General features: G+C 51.1%; 1 protein-coding gene across 1 annotated transcript in view; it reads left to right on the top strand.

The window, feature by feature from the left end:
• EPHB1 (EPH receptor B1) overlaps positions 1-19,958 on the top strand; it is a 42,139-nt gene extending 22,181 nt beyond the window's left edge. Inside the window, exons 4-16 of the mRNA XM_042820684.1 lie at positions 3,744-3,899; positions 8,669-9,004; positions 10,399-10,580; positions 10,667-10,829; positions 12,888-12,996; positions 13,154-13,218; positions 15,382-15,504; positions 16,621-16,868; positions 16,953-17,168; positions 18,713-18,862; positions 19,302-19,495; positions 19,583-19,738; positions 19,824-19,958. Of these exons, the coding sequence (XP_042676618.1) occupies positions 3,744-3,899; positions 8,669-9,004; positions 10,399-10,580; positions 10,667-10,829; positions 12,888-12,996; positions 13,154-13,218; positions 15,382-15,504; positions 16,621-16,868; positions 16,953-17,168; positions 18,713-18,862; positions 19,302-19,495; positions 19,583-19,738; positions 19,824-19,932 (2,207 nt within the window). The 3' untranslated portion in view covers positions 19,933-19,958. The remainder of the gene's footprint in view (positions 1-3,743; positions 3,900-8,668; positions 9,005-10,398; positions 10,581-10,666; positions 10,830-12,887; positions 12,997-13,153; positions 13,219-15,381; positions 15,505-16,620; positions 16,869-16,952; positions 17,169-18,712; positions 18,863-19,301; positions 19,496-19,582; positions 19,739-19,823) is intronic.
• Positions 19,959-20,918: the final 960 nt, after the last annotated feature.

Below are 20,918 nucleotides of genomic sequence, written 5' to 3'. Positions count from 1 at the left end.
TAGATCTGTTGCATCTCAGGTTTTGTTCTTTAATTTTACCTCCACTGCTCTCACCCCTGGCCGTGCCGGTGCCCCATGTGTTTGTCCCATGGATGGGTGGCCAGAGGGCAGAGCTCTGCCCAAAAGCCCTTTGCTCCCTTCAGATCCCTGCCCACTGCTGGGTGGGACAGGCACAGATGCTGCCAGCTGGGAAGGGATGTCTCTCAAGCATTGGGAAAGAGAGGGGAGGGAAATAGTAATAATTAAAAAAAAGCTAATTTTCCCAAAGTAATGCCTTAATGAAGACATCCATTCACAGCGGTGCTAATTTCATAAAGAAACATCCAGGAAAACCGTGTTAATTTCCAGCCCCCCTCCCCTAATGAGCATGAAGGAGGTGTTAATTAGGTGTCATTAGCCCAAAGGCTCTCCAGGTGTTCCCTGTCCTGTGTGGATGTCCCTTTGAGCTGGCAGGGCTGGGCCACTGTGGCTCAGGGCAGCCTGGTTGCTCTGTGCTGTGCAGGTGGGCTTTTCCTCTCCTCCAACACAACCAACTTACACGTTCCCCCCATTTTCACAACAAAGACTTTGGAGTGTTACACTGAAAAAGAAAAAGCTCACATTGATTATTTTTCTTTTTTTCTCCCAAGGATCTTTTCAAGAGCCTATTTCCAAACGGGGAATAGCCCTGCCTCCCAAGCTGGCTTTGTCACACCGTGCTCACACGTAGGCTGAGCAGCAGCGTGGCCCTGCGGGAGCTGAGATTGTTCTCAGGACAATGGCCGGGCAGTGAGGAAGAGTTGGGGTCCAGCCCGTGTCCGGCCCTGCATTGTTCCCTGCTGACGTTTGCCAGCACCTGGCCCAATTGGTGACTCATTCCCAGGAGCTTGGAAACCTTTCTGTGACTTTTTAACCTTTTATGAAACGGTTTTCTTTTGGCTTCTTAGAGGATGCGCAACGGGGCGATGCTGCTGGTCTCCCTGGCACCAGGAGGAGGAGAACAACGTGCTCTCAGCAGCTCAGCCCAGCAGTGCTAAGGAGCAGTTTTCCAGCCTCTTTTGGTTTTGCTTTTTCCCCCGTTCCTTCATTTCTCCTTTCTATCTGGCAGTGGAGCCAAAGTGCCATAGGAAAGCACTATTCAGGGTTGCTTTGGCAGCCTTGCTGTTAAGGGGCTGCCTGCCTGCGGGGTTGGGACCTCTGTGTCCATGGGGTGGATGGAGGGAGCTGAATCTGTCCCAGCTGAAAGCAGTGGCAGGTCTGTATGTCCTGGTGATGTGAATGTGGCCACGTGGCTTGAGCCTTCTGCTGTCCCCATCCCGGTGTGCCTCATCCATCACAGCATCAGCACTAATGAGGAACCACTCCACTTGTAATTAATAAGCACTTGATGTTGTCTAGATTGAGGGCTACTGCGTGGTGTGAGCTGGATGGAGGAGGCAGGAGGCTCTTAATGGGCTCCCAGCAGGAGGAAAACATTTCCTACCTGCGTAAGGGACTGCTTGGGGCTCTGGTAGCACTGGGGTGATGCCACTACCACAGAGCTCTCCTGGCTCCTGATCCTGCTCCTAAAGGGTTTGCTGGGGATGCTGGCTCAGCCAGAGCAGGGAATTAGGAGGGAGAAAAGGTGAGGAGTTTGTCAGGGCCTGGTTGCGATGTTAAATATTGGCATTTCTTTTGGGTGTGGAGCAGGTTTCTGCACCCCAATCTGCTTCTTGTTTCTACCACATCTTTTTCCCATTGGAGTTTTTCACTTTGGGACTGGCTTTGGCTACTTTCATCAATGCAACAAAGCCAGTGCTACTCATAATTATGTGGGGCAAGCACTCAGCTCCCAGCCTGCAGTGTGTGCTTGGGAATCACTGTGAACTGTGATGGTTTAAGGCAAATTGAGAAGGCTTTGTCCTTCCATGGGTTCCTTCTGTGGCTGAGGACCATAATGACAACAAGGACAAGGATGCTTTTATAGCATATTTTACCCCTTTTTTCTTTCCCAGGGTTTTCAGAAAGGGGGAAATTCACCCCAACTACTCTTCTTGCAGCCTCTGTGCAATAAGCATGCATTGCAAAGAGGGGAAGCCATGCCCCAGGGATGGCTCCAGAGCCCTAGAAAGGTCAAAATGCAGCATCTGGACAAGTAGCTGGGCCAGCCCCAGAAGGAGCGTCCTCAGCCTTGGGAGGCTGGGGCAGGCAGCAGGCTCAGCTAAGGGGGTTTAGGCAATCCTGCTGTAATTACAGGAGAGCAGTGCTAATTGGTAATAGTGATAATTATGGGGCACGTGTTTGCAGATTACAGGAATTTGCAGAGAAGTGCAGTGATAAAAGAAACCTGAGGATGCGTGCTTATAGAGCGGACTTTGTTCCCATGTTGTGACAAGTGACACTTGGCTACCTTGTAATTAAAAACAAAGCCCTTACACCAACCCACCAGCATGCTTATAACAGGGGCATGCTTGTATGAAAGCCTTCCTCCCATCCACCTCCCTCTCTGTGAGTTCAGGATGACAGTCTCTGATCTTCCCCAGCACACTTCTGCTGTCCCGAGGGGGCGGATGCATGTCTGAGTACCACTGTGTACAGAGACAGCATGAGGAGAGAGATGTGCCAGCCCTCTGTGTTGGCATTCTGGGCGTCATCTTCAGCATCCTGAAGGTCACCTTCATGTCCTGTTTGGTGGCCCTGTGTGTCTGTATAAGCAAGGGGTATGTGCTTCCATAGCGGGCCATGCATGGGCTGCTGGGGACAGGGTGGCCTCCTTTGATGGGGAGAAGGAAGGGTGGTATGGGACAGCAGCGTGTCCCTCTGGGGTGCTTTGTCCTCATCCAGCACCACTGGTGTGCCTTGGGTGGGGGGGGGAAGGTCCCCGGAATAATCAAATTGTAAAATATTGTTTTCATTTGTTCTTTTTTTTTTATCATCTTTTAATATCTGGTGAGACCGCACAAGCAAGAGGCCTTCATGAGTTTTGAATGACAGGTTAAAGGGCTCCAATAAAGATTAGATGGTCCACTATCTACCAAGGAAATTGCATCAAAGTGGTTACTCCTGCTTGCTCCTATTAATTTCCTCTTTGTGGCTGCTAGGAGATGCCTCATATCCTGATGTGGCAGGCAGGGGCTAAGAGGCACTTTCCATTATCTCAATCATCACCGTGTTTATGAGACACTTAGTGTGGCTCTGTTGTGCTCTGTGAGCGACAGCAGCCTGGTGCCACCAACATGTGGGCTGGGTGGGGGTTACCCAGGCTTGGTGCTGAGCTTTTACCTCTGGGAACCAAAGTACGGATGTTCCCTGCCACAGCACTGGGTTTCATTGGGTTTTCAAATTGTGCCAGAGGAGGTTCAGGTTGGATATCAGGAAAAATCCTCTTCTTAGAGCAGTGAGGCACTGCACAGCTGCGCAGGGAGGCGGTGGGGTCACCATCCCTGGAGGTGTTCAGAGCTGTGCAGATGTGGCACTGAGGGATGTGGGATGGGCTGGGCTTGGACTTGGGGATCTGAGGGGGAGCTTGTCCAGCCTAAACAATTCTGACTCACAGGTGTACTTTTGTGGTTGTTAAGGGTAGAGGTGCACCCGTTCATCGACACCCTGAAAGCCACCCTGGTGGTGGGGTGGGACAGGGGATCCCATTTTGCTACTGTGTCTTCAAAGCGATGCGATGGCTGATTAACGAAGCCTCCTCCCATCAGCGATTAAAGGTGATGGGAGAAGGCTGGTGGTACCCAGACACATCCAGCACAGCCAACTTCTCTCTCTTCTCTCTGCAGCCTGCCCAGCTGGGACATTCAAAGCCAGTCAGGGTGCGGGGCTGTGTGCCCCATGTCCCCCCAACAGCCGCTCCAGTGCTGAGGCCTCACCGCTCTGCGCCTGCCGCAATGGCTACTTTCGGGCTGACCTGGACCCACCGACAGCTGCCTGCACCAGTGAGTATCAGGGGAGCTCAGACCTGCTCCTGCTGTGCAGTTTGGAATAGGGAGAGGGGTTCTGTGTGGCCATGGTGCTGTCTGTGGGCTGTAAGAGGTGGCAGCATGGGCCTCGAGCCTGGGTTTTGGTGAGGAGGGAGTAAGGAAGGAAGAAGAAACTGCAGCTCTTTGCAGACTGGTGGGAAAGTGAGTGCTGGCCTCAATGCCTCCAAACTGCCCCGAAAAATCAGTGCATTGAGTCAGAAGCTTTAACATGAGACCCTTAGAAAAGGCTCAGCAGAGATGCTCTCTCTCCATGTGGTTTGCAGAGCCATGAGCTGCTGGGAGTGCCAACCATCTCCTCTTCTGCTGTGGGCTTGCATCCCTTGAGCATGGGAGACCCAAAGCATGGAGCTTGGTGGTGACAGTGCTGTCCCCTCACCTTGTGGCTGCCTGGCCAGCTGGGTGCCTGTGGAGGTGGTTCAGCTGAGTTCTCATCTGCGTCCCACTTGTTACAGTCTTTAAGGTGTGTGGTTGGGACTTCCTGTGCCTTATCTGATAGAAGATCTGCTGGAGATGGGCTTTGCTCAGAATCACAGAATGGCCAGCGTTGGAAAGGACTTCAAGGATCGTGAATCTCCAACTCCCCTGCCTCATGCAGGGCCACGCACCTCCCCATTTAATACCAGACCAGGCTGCCCACGGCCCCATCCAATCTGGTCTTCAACACCTCCAGGGATGGGGCATCCATAGCCTCTCTGGTCAGCTGTTCCAGCACCTCACCACTCACTCTCTCTGTAAAGAACTTACTATTTGGAAACTGCATTTTTTTGAAGGTGTTGGGATGCTTCCCATGTTGACTGCACCACATTATCTTCCACGTGCAGCCAGTGGTGCTTGGTGCAGTGCTGTGCTTCAGTCTCAGTGTGTGTCAGTGCTTCTGTGCTGAGCTGGAACTGTGTTTGTTGTGGCTTGGACTGGTGGAGCAGCAGTTGGCAGGCAGAACTGCATCTGAACCTGTGTCTGCATTGTACCTCATTATGTTGTTGATTTACAGGGCTGCTGTGCAAAAGGATTACAGTATTAGAAAAATAATCCATTTGCTCATTTTTATTTCTTCTTGTTGAAGCTTAATTTTCAAACGAGCTAATTTGAGGTGCCAGCTGTTCTCTGTCAAAGTTATTCTGTGTCATGGGAGCAAACCCTTCTCTATCTTCATTTAGTGTATTAGCTGAGCATTATAGGGAAATCCTCGTGGTAAAGTAGTGCCACGACCTCGATCTGGGCAGCTCCAGCCAGATACTCCTCCACTGTACCTTTTCTTTTTCCAAAATCCTTTAGAGCTCAGAACTTCAGAGCTGGAGCCTGCTGCCTGCATTGGCACTGCAGAACCGGCTGAGCATTCTTGGCTGGTGTAAAAAGGCTTTTTCTCTCTTTTTCATGTATTTATTAATGGTCAAAGCATGAGGGCATTGCCTGTTCCTTCTGATAATCAGGGGAAAGCTGTACTTAAGGACATGCAGAACTCGCTTCTCCTTTTCTTGCTGCTTTCCCCTCTAATCCTGTTATCAGAGCTGGTTTCTCCCACTGCATTTCCAGCAGCCTTCCTCATGGTGAGGAGGGGAGCACGGCCCCATTGTAGGTGGTGGCCCAGTCCCAAGTGATGCTGTGCAGCAGCACCTCAAATCCAGCACAGCCCTGTGGGAGAGGATGCTGCACTACTGATCCTCCACAACAAGCACATTTACTCTGCTGGAGGGAAGAGGAACTAAATGGATAGGAATCTTCTGTTGGATTCAATTTTACTTATAAGACCTTGTTTTTTTTTTTTTCTTGCTGTTTTAACACAATGCTTCTATCTGCTGTATCCGTGGCAACAGATCAAGGCTCCTGAAGTGCCTGCCTGGATATTGGTGAAGGATAAGGGGCAAGGACACCCCAGTAGGGCTCTGGGGTCCCCTGAGCTCCGTGGGGCCAGTGGCTAGAGCAGGGCAAATCTCCATTGCCCTGAGTGCTTGCAGCTCATTGCCTCCATCCCAGGGAGCGATTGCTTTGCATCACTGCATTCCCTGATGCAGGAGGCTCCCTGGGACATCCGTCCTTCAGCAATCTCTCCTCCAGGATCTGCTCCTTTATTGTTTTTATTGCTCAGCTCTGAATTCTTCCTAATGTAGGAAAGTCCTTTCTTCTTCCTTGGAAGTGCAGTGCTCACACGCCAGGCCCAGTGGCATGAGGAATTAATTGCAGACAGCGCTTGGGTTTTTGGAGAAGGGCTCATCCTAATGACACAGCTGTGCATTTCATATCTCTCTGTGGTGTGGCTGGCTCCCTATCCATCCCAGCCCTGTTTTACCCGCATATGGAATTGCTGCTGTATTTAATTCCCATCTCTGGGCTCTTCCCTGCAGAGCAACCCCAGGCACGTGTCCATTGCTCAGCAGTGGCCGAACTGTCAGTGTGCTGTTAACGCTGTGTCAACTGAAAGCAGGGCACGAGGAGGACAGTGTGTGCAGTGCTGACTCAAGTCAAATAACTGTATGCATGTTGCTACATTAGCTAAACTCGGGGCTCTGAGCAGTGAAGAATATGCGGCTGTGCTTTCTGTTTTGATAAAGGGATTTGAAAAGAGAACTGTAGAATCTGTAGAGTTGGAAGGGATCTTTAACGGCCATCTAGTCCAGCTCCCCTGCAGTGAACAGAGGCATCCACAGCTCGATCAGGTTGCTCAGAGCCTGGTTAAGCCTGGCCTTGAATGTCTCCATAGGTGGGGCTTCCACTGCGTATCTGGACAACCGGTTCCTGTGCCTCACTGTAAAAAGGCTTTTTCCTTACATCCAACCTAAATCTACCCTTTTTAAGTTTGAAACCGTTTTCCCTTGTCCCATCACAGCAGAACCTGAGCCAGGAAAGGGACAGACTTTCTATCATGTCCAGCTGCCATTCACCAGTGCCCTGAAGTCCTTTTTGGCAGGGCTGTGCTCTGTCCTTTCATCCCCAAGCTTGTATTGATAGTGGGTGTTGCCATGACCCAGGTGCAGACCTTGCACTTGGATTTGTTGAACGTCATGAGGTTCTCCTGGGCCAATGCTCAAACTGCTTGGGTTCCTCTGCACGGCGTCTCATCCTTTGGGCACGTTGACATCTCACAGCTTGGGGTTTCAAGATTGCCAAACATAAATCATCAATTTACATTTGTGAGACCATTTTCAGTTGATATAAATACACGACCTGCACATTGTCAAATGGAATATATAGATCTGGCAGCCAAATATTCAACTCAGAAGTCTAATCGTGTCTCTTTACTAGACTTTTGTAATTCCTATTTTAACAGAGAAGAATATCCTTTGCTTCACAGTCATGCCTTATTCATATCATTGCTTTTTGCCAGTATACACATCTGTGAACAACTATTGTCAAGGATGAAGTACACAAAGAGAAAAATTTCATCCAAAATCTCCGAACACTTTGAGAGCTCATTAAGAACTGCAGCCACTGCCATTGAATCAAGCTGGTGTGTTAGTTTCACAAAGACAAGGTCACATATCCCACTCGTGTCGTGGTTTCATGCATGACAGGGTGTTAAGAAGGGGGAGAAGCCCTTGCTGGCCCCTTTCAGCCTCCTGTCCCCTTTTTGGGAAGAAGAAAACCAAAAACGACCCAATTAAGATAAGGAGGGATAATAAATTTACTACACATGGTAAAAGAATGTAAGGTAGTGGTATTAAAAAGGAGTTAGAGGTAATAAATCAAACAAATGGGAAACAGAAGAGAGATGTTCTTCCCCATCACTGTGCTATTCTGCCTCGTTAACCCAGAATTGGGAATGATGTGAGGAGTACTGGAGACTTCTGGGGGCTGTCATTTCCCAGTGTATCATCTTCTTGGAGCACAGCATGCAGGCTCTTGTTCATCACTGGCAAATATGCATAGCTAATGGTGGTGACTGTGTAGAAAAATAGCCTTTTGTAGCTGATAATTTGCTCTATCAGTAGTGTTATTGTGTTCTTTGTATCTGTTGTCATTTCCATGGAAATAAATAGGAGGCATTACTTCTACAGTGACTCATGTATATGCAGCTCAAAGTGATTTCTGTTCACTGAATGTGACCCATGCAAGCAAAAAGGTTGGACACCCATGCTCTGGAGTAGCCATGCCAGCTCCTGGCTTGGAATTTCTCATAGCTTTTGTCAATGGACTCTTGTCTGACATCCCACCCAATGCTGTGGCTAAATTCCTGCATTCCCAACCTGAAATACTTGACCACTTTCCATTTAGGTCTTACTTTGGTCCGTCATTCCTCTGGTTTTGTGTTCTTCTTGCTAGGCAATGTTTCTTGTGATAATCTGCTTGAGATAAGCTTGTGGGGGTACCCTATGAATCCTTGAGCCATCTTAGCATTGTCTGATGGTTAAAATGGATCCAAATTCACAGCATGCTGCGGGGGTTCTTTTAGGCAAGAAACAAGTCTGTGGAGAATGAAAAGTTTGGGGAGCCCCAGTCTGAACCCCAAACCCCTTCTTTGTGCTGGAGGTGCGGTTGGTTGGAGAAAGGTGGAGACTAAGATGAGGTTGGGGTTAGGTTTGCGATTGGTGGAGATGAGGATGGGAAAGTCTGCACCATCTCCAAAGAGGTGGAGGTGACGTCGCTCTTGAGTCAGGAGGTGGTGAATAGGTGGCAGATGGAGCTTGGGGTGTCGTCTTTAGGGCTGGAGCGCCCTGGGCTCCTGCCCTGCCCTACAGCACGCAGCATTTGGCACGAGGACCTGATTCAACCCTTCTCCTTCCCTGTAGGCGTCCCCTCCGGCCCACGCAACGTCATCTCCATCGTCAACGAGACCTCCATCATCCTGGAGTGGAACCCACCGCGGGAGACGGGAGGCCGGGATGATGTCACTTACAACATCGTCTGCAAGAAGTGCCGGGCGGACCGGCGTGCCTGCTCCCGCTGTGACGACAACGTGGACTTTGTGCCCCGACAGCTTGGGCTGACAGAGACCCGTGTCTTCATCAGCAGCCTCTGGGCACACACGCCCTACACCTTTGAGATCCAGGCTGTCAACGGGGTTTCCAACAAGAGCCCCTTCCCACCCCAGCACGTCTCCGTGAACATCACCACCAACCAAGCTGGTGAGTCCCAGGGTGGCACGTGGGATCCTGGGATCGATACCTGGCTTTCATCCCTGCTAGATTGATGGGGGATGAAGTGGCCTTGCCTCTCCTCTTGGCAGAGGACCCGGCTGTGTGAGGAGCGTGGCAGGCGGAGGGGTTGGGAATCTGTTTGCATGGGGAAGAGACAGGGGATGGTAATTTCTGTGCTGTGCTGGGTGCATAACAGGCAACCTTTGTTAACCTGCTCCCTCAGGAACGCAGGAGACAGACACTGGCGTAAATATTTTAGTATCCCAGTTTCTGGGAATAGCATTGCTATCAGGCTCTTGTGTTATGTTTGCACCTGGCTGTCATTTTTGTTTCCTTAGCCACGTGCAGTCAAACCCACTGCTGGCACCAAGAGCGTTGGTTCTGGGGAGGGTTTTGGGGCTGTGTTTTTGCTGCCCCTGCTACTTCATGTACCCATGCTTCCACAGACACCTTTCCCATTGCTCCACCTGTGCTTCCCTGCTGCTGTCTTCACTCATTCTGGCTCTGCAGTGGGTTTTTCCCTATTAGGGCTGCCTGCACAGCATCATCCCCACTAGGCAGGAGCATGGGGGGCTGCGAATGCAGCAGTTAACAGCACAGCAATCAAGCTAGGTGTTTAATTTCTGAGATAGTGAGCGTCTTAAAGCAGATATGAAGAGATTAAAAAAAAAAAAAAAAGAACAAGAAAAAAAGATTAAACATGCTGAGTACACAAAGACAGTGCTGGACTATTGACATCTCCTGAGGCACAAGGCAGGTGTGCAGCTTGGTCTTATGTGCCAAGCAGGACAAGATGATTTTCCTGCTTTCCTCCCACCTTTGTCCCAGGCATGGGGAGGATGATGGTGATGAGGAGGAAGGCAGAAAGTCTGGGACATGATGCTGGCCCTGTCTGGGTCTCCCTGGCACAACTGCAGCTGCATAGTGACTCGGGTGCCTTTTTGGAGACTTTCAGTAGGAATAGGGGCAGGATTGTTCCAAATCTCATATGGAACTTGGAAGGCAAAAATGCTGGGGTGGTTTGATGCTGTGCTGCTTGGGCTTTGGAAATATTTCTCCTTGGAGCTCTGCTGGTCCCCAGGCAGCCTCCCCTTGCTGTGCTGCGGGAGATGCCGTCGAGTGCCCAGACTACAGAGTGAGCTCAGGGAGAAAAAGCACTGAGGATTTCCAGATCCCTAATTAAAAAGAGTAATTGCTTTAAGTAGCAGAAGTCCCCTGCCGACTTGTCACTCGGGCTCTGCGTCAGCCACTGCGGTGCTGTTCCCCCACTGCCACACTGGTACCTCATCCCACAGAGTGCACAGCTGCTGGCGTGACATGAGGTTCTGCCCTCCCTGGGACTTGCCCTCGGTGTTAATTCCTCCCTCTCGCTTCCTCTGCAGCACCCTCCACTGTCCCCATCATGCACCAGGTGAGTGCCACCATGAGGAGCATCACGCTGTCCTGGCCGCAGCCGGAGCAGCCCAACGGCATCATCCTGGACTACGAACTGCGCTACTATGAGAAGCTGAGCCGCATCTGCACGCCTGATGTCAGCGGCGCTGTGGGCTCCAGACCGGCAGCGGTAAGCTTGGGGGAACCCCGTGATGGGTGGTGGGCACAGGGTGGGTTACAGCATTGCTGCAACCTTCCTGAAATGTGTATCTGCAGGACCACAACGAGTACAACTCCTCCATGGCCCGCAGTCAGACCAACACGGCCCGGCTGGAGGGGCTGCGCCCCGGCATGGTGTATGTGGTGCAAGTGCGAGCAAGGACTGTGGCTGGCTATGGAAAGTACAGTGGGAAGATGTGCTTCCAGACACTGACTGATGGTGAGTGGGCAGCTGGGGTGTGCAGGGGGAGGAGAACGCATTGCCAGCCACAGCTTTGGGCTTTAATTGGATTAAATGAACTTGCCTCTGCAAAACTCTCCCCAGGCGGGCAGTGTGACAAAAGCCAGGTGATTTAAAGGGATGTCTTCTTAACCGCCAGCTGGAGGAGTTTGCTGCTGTAAATCTCTTAGCTCTGTTTGCTCCCCTGCTATTTAGCTGTGGTTTTGTCTTTCCTGCATCCCTCCATGGTGATGGGGCTGTGTCCTGGTCTCCTCCCTGTCCTCCTTTCTCCAGGCGTTTGAGGCATCCCTCCCGTAAATCAGTGCTGCCAGCCCTTTCATCAGCTTTATTGCTCTTCTCTGAATAACACTAATAAAAGATGCAGAGAGCACAGGCACGTGGAAAAAAGCTGTTCCTCCTCCTGCCCTGGGTCACCATCTGCACGCGAGGTGCCGGCCCCAGAAGGACCTGAAGCTCTGCTGAGATTTTGGGAGCCGCAACTGAGCCTTCCAGTAAAAACCCAGAAGGTTCAGACCCATCTCTCTTGGGATGCCTCACTCCAAGGTGGTACAGTGGAGGGGAACAAACCTCATGGTGTCTTCTGACCCCCAAACCAGCATCGTGCTATCATTCCTCTGGCCCCAGCCCTTCCTAATGTATGGCCACTCAGAAATCAGCACCAATGATTCATGGGATAACTTTCTATCACTGACAGCTCTGGGACAAATCCAGCAGTCAGTGAGTGCAGGAAGACAACTTCAGTGGCCCCTCTGCTTCTCCAGATGCTGAAGTCCCTGCAAAACCCCTTTTCTGCCACTGCCAGCTTGGTTTGGGCTCCAGTTTGGCAATGCTGTGGGTCTGAGCCCTCTGCTGCTGGTTTCCTAAAGCTTTGCTTCTGCTTCACCAACCTCTGCAGGCTGATGAATGGCCATAGCTAGGACTGCAAAAGCACCGTGGTGTTGGCTGTGGGTCCCCAAAGAGCCTTGAAGGAACCAGGCTTAGAGGCTGCTACAAATGATGGTTTAATATTATTAACACAGATAAAGATCCCCTGTGTTCATCATGTTGTGATCATGAGAAGCATGTCCCGCTGTACCTGGGTGGATGAGATGTGCTGCTGCCAGACCCACAGAGCACCCTATGGTGGAAAGGGGTCTTTGCAGGCACCCAACAACCCAGCCCCTATCTCCATCCCAGCATCTGTCCCCCAAATCTCCTGGTTTTCCCAGTGTGGGGCCAGGTGGCAGCCAGCTACAGGTGCCTGGAGAGGAGGGCATGCAATGGGCAAGCTTCTGCAAGTGGGGAGAGGGAAAGCCCATGGGGGAGACTGAGTGGAATGAGATGGCACTGACCCTTCAGCATCCGAAATTAGAGAAGCAAGAAGAAAAAACCCTGCCTCAGATAAGCAATTAATTGAAATTTAGTAAGAATCAATACTGGAGGTTATTAAATAATAATTGTTAGGGGAGAATTTCTCTGGATTGGAGCAGTGTGCAAGGGAGAAATTCAGCTGTTAGTAATTAACTGCAGAGCAGAAGAATGCAGATAAAAGAGTGCTAAATATTTCCTTTTGAAGTGAATGTTCTTTTAACCCTTGCCTGTGGCTCCTGACACAACTAATGGGACAGCTGTCAGCTGGTTAGGTATTACTCCACGGGCCTAAGAGCAAAAATGTCAAAGCTTGTCATTGTGCACAGGAAGCAATCTTAATGTGGCCCGAAGTTAGGTACAGAAATGAAATAAAAATGGCCTTCTGTTGAAGGAGGTTTGCAGCAAAATCTGATGCTCTCAGATGTGCCTCTTCTCCCGTGGGTCTCTTTGCCTACTTTCCTGGAACGTTTAGGAGCCCTGTGAGACTCCATGAGTTAATTTCTAGGACCTTCTCTTCCACATTTTCAGCCTAATGCGTGTGTGAGCTCAGCACAGTGGTCCCTTGCCGTGTGCTCTCCTTGCTGACTGCCCTTGCTGTGAAGCATTCCCCATGGGCCCATTTTGGGAGCTCTGCCCCATTCCTGGGGGCTGCCTGGGAGGCCTCATTGCATCCTTTTCCTTCTGCAGATGACTACAAGTCTGAGCTGAGGGAGCAGCTGCCATTGATTGCAGGATCTGCAGCGGCCGGCGTGGTCTTCATCGTCTCACTGGTGGCTATCTCCATAGTCTGCAGCAGGTGGGGATGTGAGAGAGGTTTGGGGTGGGAAGGGATGGTAGGGAACGTGCTTGGGCTGGTCACCACAGCACAGGGGGAGGCACTGATGCGTGGGCTGCTCCGTGGGGAGTGGATTGAGGCAGAGATGCTCATGGAGGGATCTGCTCTGTCTTCCTAGGAAGCGAGCGTACAGCAAGGAGGCGGTGTACAGCGATAAGCTGCAGCACTACAGCACTGGCAGAGGTGAGCAGGGAGAAAATGGGCACGGAGAGGGGTTGGGGGCTTTGTGTTGGTGGGAAGGGAGACGAGCAGAAGGGGGCAAAATGATGATAAAGGAGCAGAGCAATAGCTCCTGGTGTTACCCAGCCCTGGCAAGCATTGCAAGCACCAGCAAACTCCATTTACATCCTTCTGGAGAAGCTTTCCAGGTGTTTCTGCCTCCTTTTGAGGACTCAGTGTATGGGATGAGTGGGGTTTAGGTGATTAGAAATAAATTTGCTAGCCAGGTCTGTGGGCAGACTGCAGCATTGTGCCTGTGCAGGGATAGAGTTCAAGTTTTTTCTTGCATTTTTAGCTATTTCCTTGCTGGCAGCAGTAAATCTGTGTTGCTTTAGTGGGATTTTGCTGCATGCATGAGAGGAAATCTTCAACTTTAGTGTGGGTCCTGCCAAAACAAAGCCCACACAGATGCCTGTACACAGGGAACCAGTCTGAGAGAAAGCAGAGCAGTAAGCATAGGAGGCTGGGGCTGACTTGGGGTTGATGTTTGGACTAGATGATCTCAGTCAGGTCTTTTCCAACCTTAATGATTCTATGAGGCTGGCAGTTCCCTGCTGAACTCACAAAGCAGCCAGCCTGGCAAAATCAGATAGGGAAAGGAAGGATTCAGGGGGTTCAAAACCAGGTAGAAAAATGTTGAAACGGATCTTGGTATTTCATTTTTAAAGCCAGGCAATGGCAGCACAGCAAAATTCTGTCAAGGTTAGCAAGCCTCCAGGCGTATGGTTGTTACATGCATTGGAGCAAAACAGGTGGGAAATTTGTGGTGGGTGACTAATGGGGAGCTGAGGGCAGCAGCTGGAACAAACAGCCCGCTCAGTTCATGGCATGGCAATTAGAGCATCTCTGTTGGCTCCACGTGGATCACCCAAAGGCCATCCGTGCTGGGACTGCTGACCTGAGGTTTCGAGGTGGTGAGAAGTGGGCTGCAATTTCCATGTCTCATCCCTGTGGGCCATCAGCAAGGATGCATGTGTACGTGCCAAAGGTGATCTGTCCTTTGAACTTGGGGTGTTCTGCTGGTTGAGGTCTGCACAGAGAGCTAGGGAGTGGAGGTGCCTGAATCCCACTCGTTCTGATGGGATGGGGACATGAGTACCTCTGGGGGATTTGGGGTGGGAGCTGAATCTGGCAATTGCTGAGCCCAGGATGGATCAGTTGGTGTTTAAAAGCCAGCCTGTATTGGCAGCAGGCAAGAAACTTTGGTGTTATTTTCTCCTTTATTTATTCAATTTTTTGATCAGTGAGTCAGTCTTGGTTACGATCCTGTAAATCCCTTTGTAATCCTGGCTGGAGCATCAGCTGCTCTTGTAAAAAAATTTATGGGGCAGTTAAAGTGTTCGAGACAGAGCTGTAAAGGGATTTATGAACTGGGAGATGCACAGATGGCTTCATTGCAATCCTCATCCCTGGCCCTGGAGGCGCAGATCTCCTGCCCCAAATGCCCCTGATGCGGAGCAGGCAGTGCTGCAAGCAGCGTGTTCTGTGCTTTAGCACTGCCCCACTCCCCCAGGATGACCTCGAGGACCAGGTGTCCCCCATGCTGACATGTTTTTAGGGCTAAGATTTACCATCTCTATCCCCCGTCCTTCCTGGCTTGCCACTGGGGTGAGGGGCAGAGCCTGCATCCTCCTGCCTTGTCTGATTCCTGCTGCTGCTGCCCAGCAGGGGTGGGTGAAAAGAGGCCAGCAAAGCCTCGGTTTATGGCTCCGCACAGGTTTTTGATTATAATTGCTGCACTCTGTCAATTTAGTGGCAGCCACAAAACTATCAGAGCCCTTTTTGGGTAAATAAATATTTCTTAAATAATGCATACAGCCTCATAAACTTGCCACTTCCCTTCCCATAAAACCCGCTAATTGTAGCTGTGGTCTGGAAGCGTCCCCCTGGATGCTCACCAGCAGCTCCTGCCCACCTCGTCACCCCTCTGGGGTCCCCTCCTCTAACCTTGGTGGAGGGGTCAGGAGAGGACAACTGTGGGACACGGAGGTGTGACAGGGCAAATAGCAGCTGATTTAATGGACTTGAGGATGAGAGAGCAGGAAGGCCTTTTGGTTCTCGGCTGTGGCACAATGACTCTTGATTTTCTCTCCCTTTTGATGCCTCTCCTGTGTTTTTCACCACAAGGGTCTCCAGGGATGAAGATTTACATTGACCCTTTCACTTACGAGGACCCCAACGAGGCAGTGCGTGAGTTCGCCAAGGAGATTGACGTCTCCTTTGTGAAGATTGAAGAGGTCATTGGAGCAGGTGGGTCCCCACTGCCATGTCCTTGCTCTTTCCACCCTCCTGGGTGGGTTGTCTGGGGGGTGGTGAGCAATTGCTTGTGCATCACTTGTTATATACATTCGTACATAGTTGTAACTATTAACCTTTTCCTTTTCTCTATCTTAGTAAATAGTTTTATCTCAACCCATGAGTTCTACTTTTGTTTTTTTTTTGCTGGGTTTTTCCTGGGGGTGCACGTGTGATCCTTCGTTGGGAAATGCAAAGTTCTCAAGGGTTATCAGGCTTTTGGTGGATTAGGGAACATGAGGTTGGTTTCTGCTCTCAAAGCTTCTCTAAGGTTGGGAAGAACTCTAATTTATTCGCTGGGCAGCTGTGGGATTTCCTGGTTTACTTCCATGAGATTAGAAGGAAAAAAACAGATCTCATTCTAGTCTGTGCCATATTCCCATACATATGTATGGGAACACACGCATACATGTGTCTATATATCATCTGTGGTGCCTTTATTGCTGTTTTTAACTAACTGTGCCATGCTCATAGAAGGGAAAGTGTGAAGGTGGGGGGAAGCTGCAAAGAAGCAGTGAGCTGTTTCAGTCAGGATCAACTTCGGCAGCGTATCGGCTGCCTTTTGCTGCTCATCAAGGCAAAGCAACTGTAAGCCTGGCTTAATTGTAATCCTTCCACAGATAAATTTCACCTTGGTGAAGGAAAAGCTCTCCCAGTGGAAATGAGAGGGAGCTTTTTCTGTGTTCTAAATCAGAGCGCGGCGATGGAAACAGCCCAATTATTTTCCCTTCCTAGATAAGTTACGTGCAAAGAGGTGGCTGTGACTGTCAGTGCGCTCGCACCTTGCACTTGACGTGGTCCTTAAAAGTTGGTGCCTTTGCTGTACAATTTTTTCTGGGAGGAATTCCCAAGGGCAGCTCCTGGCTCCGGCAATGGGCTCTGCCAGCGTGGAGGAGGCTGTAAGCCCAGCTATGTCCTCAGCATCTTTCAAAGAGTATGGAGGTTTGTAGAAGGGAGCACCCATGGCTGCCAACTGGCCGATGCTTCTCAGCCAACTGAATTGGATGACCAGCTGCTGTTGTTCTATGCAGATTTGTATAGGGATGGTAATGTGTGGTCTTGCTCTTGCAGGGGAGTTTGGAGAGGTGTACAAAGGCCGCCTGAAGTTGCCTGGCAAGCGGGAGATCTACGTGGCCATCAAAACACTGAAGGCTGGCTATTCAGAGAAGCAGCGTCGGGATTTCCTGAGCGAAGCCAGCATCATGGGGCAGTTTGACCACCCCAATATCATCCGACTGGAAGGGGTGGTGACCAAGAGCCGACCAGTCATGATTATCACAGAGTTCATGGAGAATGGGGCCCTGGACTCGTTCCTGCGGGTGAGGCAAAGTGGACCATCGTTTGGCTGCAGGGTTTGGGAGCCAGGCCTCCATGATCCTTACATGTGCTCTTTCCGATCACAGCAAAATGATGGGCAGTTCACGGTGATCCAGCTGGTGGGGATGCTCAGAGGGATTGCTGCTGGGATGAAGTACCTGGCAGAGATGAACTATGTCCACAGGGATCTGGCAGCCAGGAACATTCTTGTCAACAGCAACCTGGTGTGCAAAGTGTCAGACTTTGGCCTCTCACGCTACCTGCAGGATGACACATCTGATCCCACCTACACCAGTTCCTTGGTATGTACCTTGCTTCCCACAGGGACAAATCTGTGAGCCTCCCATTGAGTCCAGTTCACTAAAAATGGCAAAGATCTGTGCAGCATCAGTCGTGCTGCACTGCGCCTGCTGGCAGTGCTCAGAGAGGCAAGTCCTGCCCTCATCCACCCCTTACTTCCTCTTGCTGCTTTCCTTCCATCAGCAGGGAAGGATCTGCTGCTTTGCTGCTGCCTTGCTTGGGAAGTGGCCACTCACATTCCTTGCATCATCCGCTTTTCCATTCCTTCTCTATGAGTTTAATGTCTCCCTGCTCCCAAAGCACCTCTCTGCTCTATCCTGACCAACAAACGGGTTAGGTGGGACCAGGGATGCATCACTAGGTACTGTATGCATCACACAAACCCCCTGGTGAGCTGTCACTGGTGTTATGGATGAGCAGATGAGAAGGCTGTGAGCACCCTGCTGACCTGCTGGGCTCTCTAATTGATCAATCAGTTATTAAAAGAGCTAATAACCCTCCTAACACTTTGTAAACATTTCATAACACAGCAGTACAGCACAGTGGCAGGATCCTGCCTCGGGGGAAGCTGGAGGCAGTGCATCTACTACAGGCAGACACCAGGACAGCAAGGAGAGGCATAGGTTGGGTGCAAGAGTGTGCATGTCCTACAAGGACCCCTACAAAGCAGTTTGTTGTGTTGCCAGGCTGTGCCCAGGTGTGTTTCAATGTAATGTAGTTTGTGACAGGAACACCGAGGACATGAGGCAATTGGGATTTCATCAGACTGAAGTAAATGGATCAAGAGAGTTATGCTGCTGCCGGGGGAGCAGAGGGAGCTGCTGGGTTTCTGACTGGACTCTGGTCTACTCCCACTCCCTGCTCAGACCCATCTGGTGGCCTTTGAGTAGAAACACATCAGGTTTTGGTGTAAAGACCTTAGCGGTAACTGAGAAGAGACCTGAAGTAGCCTTTTTCCACCTTCAGAGATAAAAGAGATTATCTCATCTGTGTTTTTATTTAATTTAGGCCATAATAGATCTCCTCGGCAGCTGGGAAATGATTCTGTGCCTGCGATTACATCACTCTGCCTCCCACAGCAGGTTTTTAGCTCTGGGGGAAAGGCAGGAAAAACAACCTAGCAGTTAATTTCTCCATTTATAGTTATTCAAATAAAATTTTTGCCATTCAGCCTTAAAGAGCAGCTGATGCTTCATTGGAAGGGATAGGGAAAACAATAGTGCTCGACGATTTGCAATGCAGCTCTGCCCTGGGGCACATACCATGCGTTTCTGTGCTTTTTCCTTCATCTTCTCACTTTCTGCTGTCATTTTGTGGAGCACTGGTGACCGTGAAGCACTCTTTGCCTTGAGCAGGATGCATGTGTGGGCTGCAAAGGGTTGGGATGCTGTCACTTTCCCTGCTGGAACTGGGTGGCAGTGCCATTGTAGGGGCTTTCAGAGGCTGTCCCCAGCCAGGTCTTCCCTGCTGTCCCCCGAGAATTACAACATCAATCCCCAGAGGTGTTTTGGGCATGGCTGTGACTCACCAGCTCCTGTTTTCTCAGGGTGGGAAGATCCCTGTGCGATGGACAGCACCAGAGGCGATTGCGTACCGCAAGTTCACGTCAGCCAGTGATGTCTGGAGCTATGGCATCGTCATGTGGGAGGTGATGTCGTTTGGGGAGAGGCCCTACTGGGACATGTCCAACCAGGACGTAAGTGTTGGAGGCTCGCTGCTTACTGGAAAACGATGAGGTTGAGGTGGAGCTGGAGCTGCTCCAGACTCCGCAGCCTCGGCGGCTCTCGGTTTCTGAGATGAAACAGGCTGGCGAGCGAGAGGGATGGCGGGAGGGAATCTGGGAAGAAAAGCCAGTGGGCTGGTAATTGGACTTCAGGAAGCTGCAGCGCCTTTGAAAATGTTCAGAGGGTTTGCAAGCTGGGAAAGAGCTTTGGAAGTGCGACTGCCGCACTCCAACGCAATCCGCCGAGATAATGAGCGGCAGCGCTCTGCCGGAGGAACTGCGGTGCGCGGAGCATCAGAGTGGAGATTAACCTCCTGCTGCAGCTCCTCCCGCTCGTTTTGCTGGTGGCAGCGGGTTGGCAGCACTGTCCCCGTGCCATCGTGCTCCTCACGTGCCGCTCCGTGCCCTGCAGGTCATCAATGCCATCGAGCAGGACTACCGGCTCCCGCCGCCCATGGACTGCCCGGCTGCTCTGCACCAGCTGATGCTGGACTGCTGGCAGAAGGACCGCAACACCCGGCCTCGCTTCGCTGAGATTGTCAACACCCTCGACAAGATGATCCGCAACCCGGCAAGCCTCAAAACTGTGGCTACCATCACCGCTGTGTGAGTCCCCGAGCGAGGTGCCGCATCTGGTGGGACCAGAATTCAGGGATTGCGTCCTCACCTCAGTGCCTCTCTGTTCCCTTCTAGGCCTTCTCAGCCCCTCCTCGACCGCTCTATCCCTGATTTCACTGCCTTTACCTCAGTAGAAGACTGGCTGAGCGCCGTCAAGATGAGCCAGTACAGAGACAACTTCCTGAGCGCTGGATTCACCTCCCTCCAGCTGGTCGCCCAGATGACATCTGAGTAAGTCTGGTGTCACCGCGTGGGTGCTGGTTTGTGGGACCGGTCAGCACAGCTGTCTGTTGACATCCCTCTGTCTGTCTTGCAGAGACCTCCTGAGAATAGGAATAACGCTGGCTGGGCACCAGAAGAAGATCCTGAACAGCATCCAGTCCATGCGCGTGCAGATGAGTCAGTCTCCGACCTCGATGGCGTGACGTCCCTCGCTCGACGGGGAGGGAACGGGGAGGGCAGGCAGCGGAGGTGGGAGGGGAGGAACTGATGGGAGCCGTGGGGCCGCAGCTGGAGAGGGGCAGCCACGGCCGGACCGCGGAGGACGTTCCTGGGACTCGCCTCGGCCTGGTGACTTCCATCCCTCACCAACAGAAGCACACTTACCGATGTCACGGGGGACAGCGTATAAATAAGTATAAATATGTACAAATCATATATTTAAAAAAAAAAGGAAAAAAAAAAAAAAAGAACAAACACACACACAAAAAAATAACAAACCCCAACCACCAGTGAAGACAAACCAATGTGCGTTGGGGGGAAACAAACCCAAATCCTAGAGACCAGACTCCAATCCCACCGCCAGTGAGCAGTAGTCAGAACTGAGGAGGAGGAGGCAGGGGGCTGTTGGGGAAGGGAGTGGCGTCACATTGGGTTTCCCATCCAGAGAAGCCTCCGGCAGCGACCGCCTCGATCTTCTTTTCTTCCTTGACTCCCTCCTGCCCGGCCCCTCCTGCTGCCCTGCTCCCTTCTCTGCTCATGGCCTGGTGGAAGCCTCCGCAGCCGCTGACCGTGGTGTCCAGGTGTCGCTCTGCCAACTACCAAAGGACTTCGCTGACCACTGCATGGGGGATCCGACGCAATCCAGTTAATGTCTTCATATTGAAGAAGAGATGTACCTTCAATAGAAAAAAAACTTTTGGGTTTTTTTTTCTTTTGCTTGCATTTTTTTTGCAAAAAGGGAAAAAAAAAAAAAAAAAAAACCACCACACAAAAAAAAAAAAAACTTAAAAAAAAAACAAAACAAAACAAATTCCATCATGGCAAATGGAAAGAGGTGTTCCCATGTGTGTGTGTGCGCGCGTGTACGTTGTCAACCTACTGTGGACTTGCTGCTTGCCCGTGACCAGAGATCACCACCGACCTCAATGCAGGCGGGAGGAGGAGCCGCGGTGCGTGGGTACTGGGTTGT

This window comes from Centrocercus urophasianus, unplaced genomic scaffold, assembly GCF_019232065.1.
Source record: "Centrocercus urophasianus isolate 14NV4802_14NV808 unplaced genomic scaffold, USGS_Curo_1.0 seq_19, whole genome shotgun sequence".
In the NCBI taxonomy this organism is placed as follows: Eukaryota; Metazoa; Chordata; class Aves; order Galliformes; family Phasianidae; genus Centrocercus; species Centrocercus urophasianus.
The sequence above is the reverse complement of the archived record's forward strand: the minus strand, read 5'-3'. Positions and strand labels throughout refer to the sequence as shown.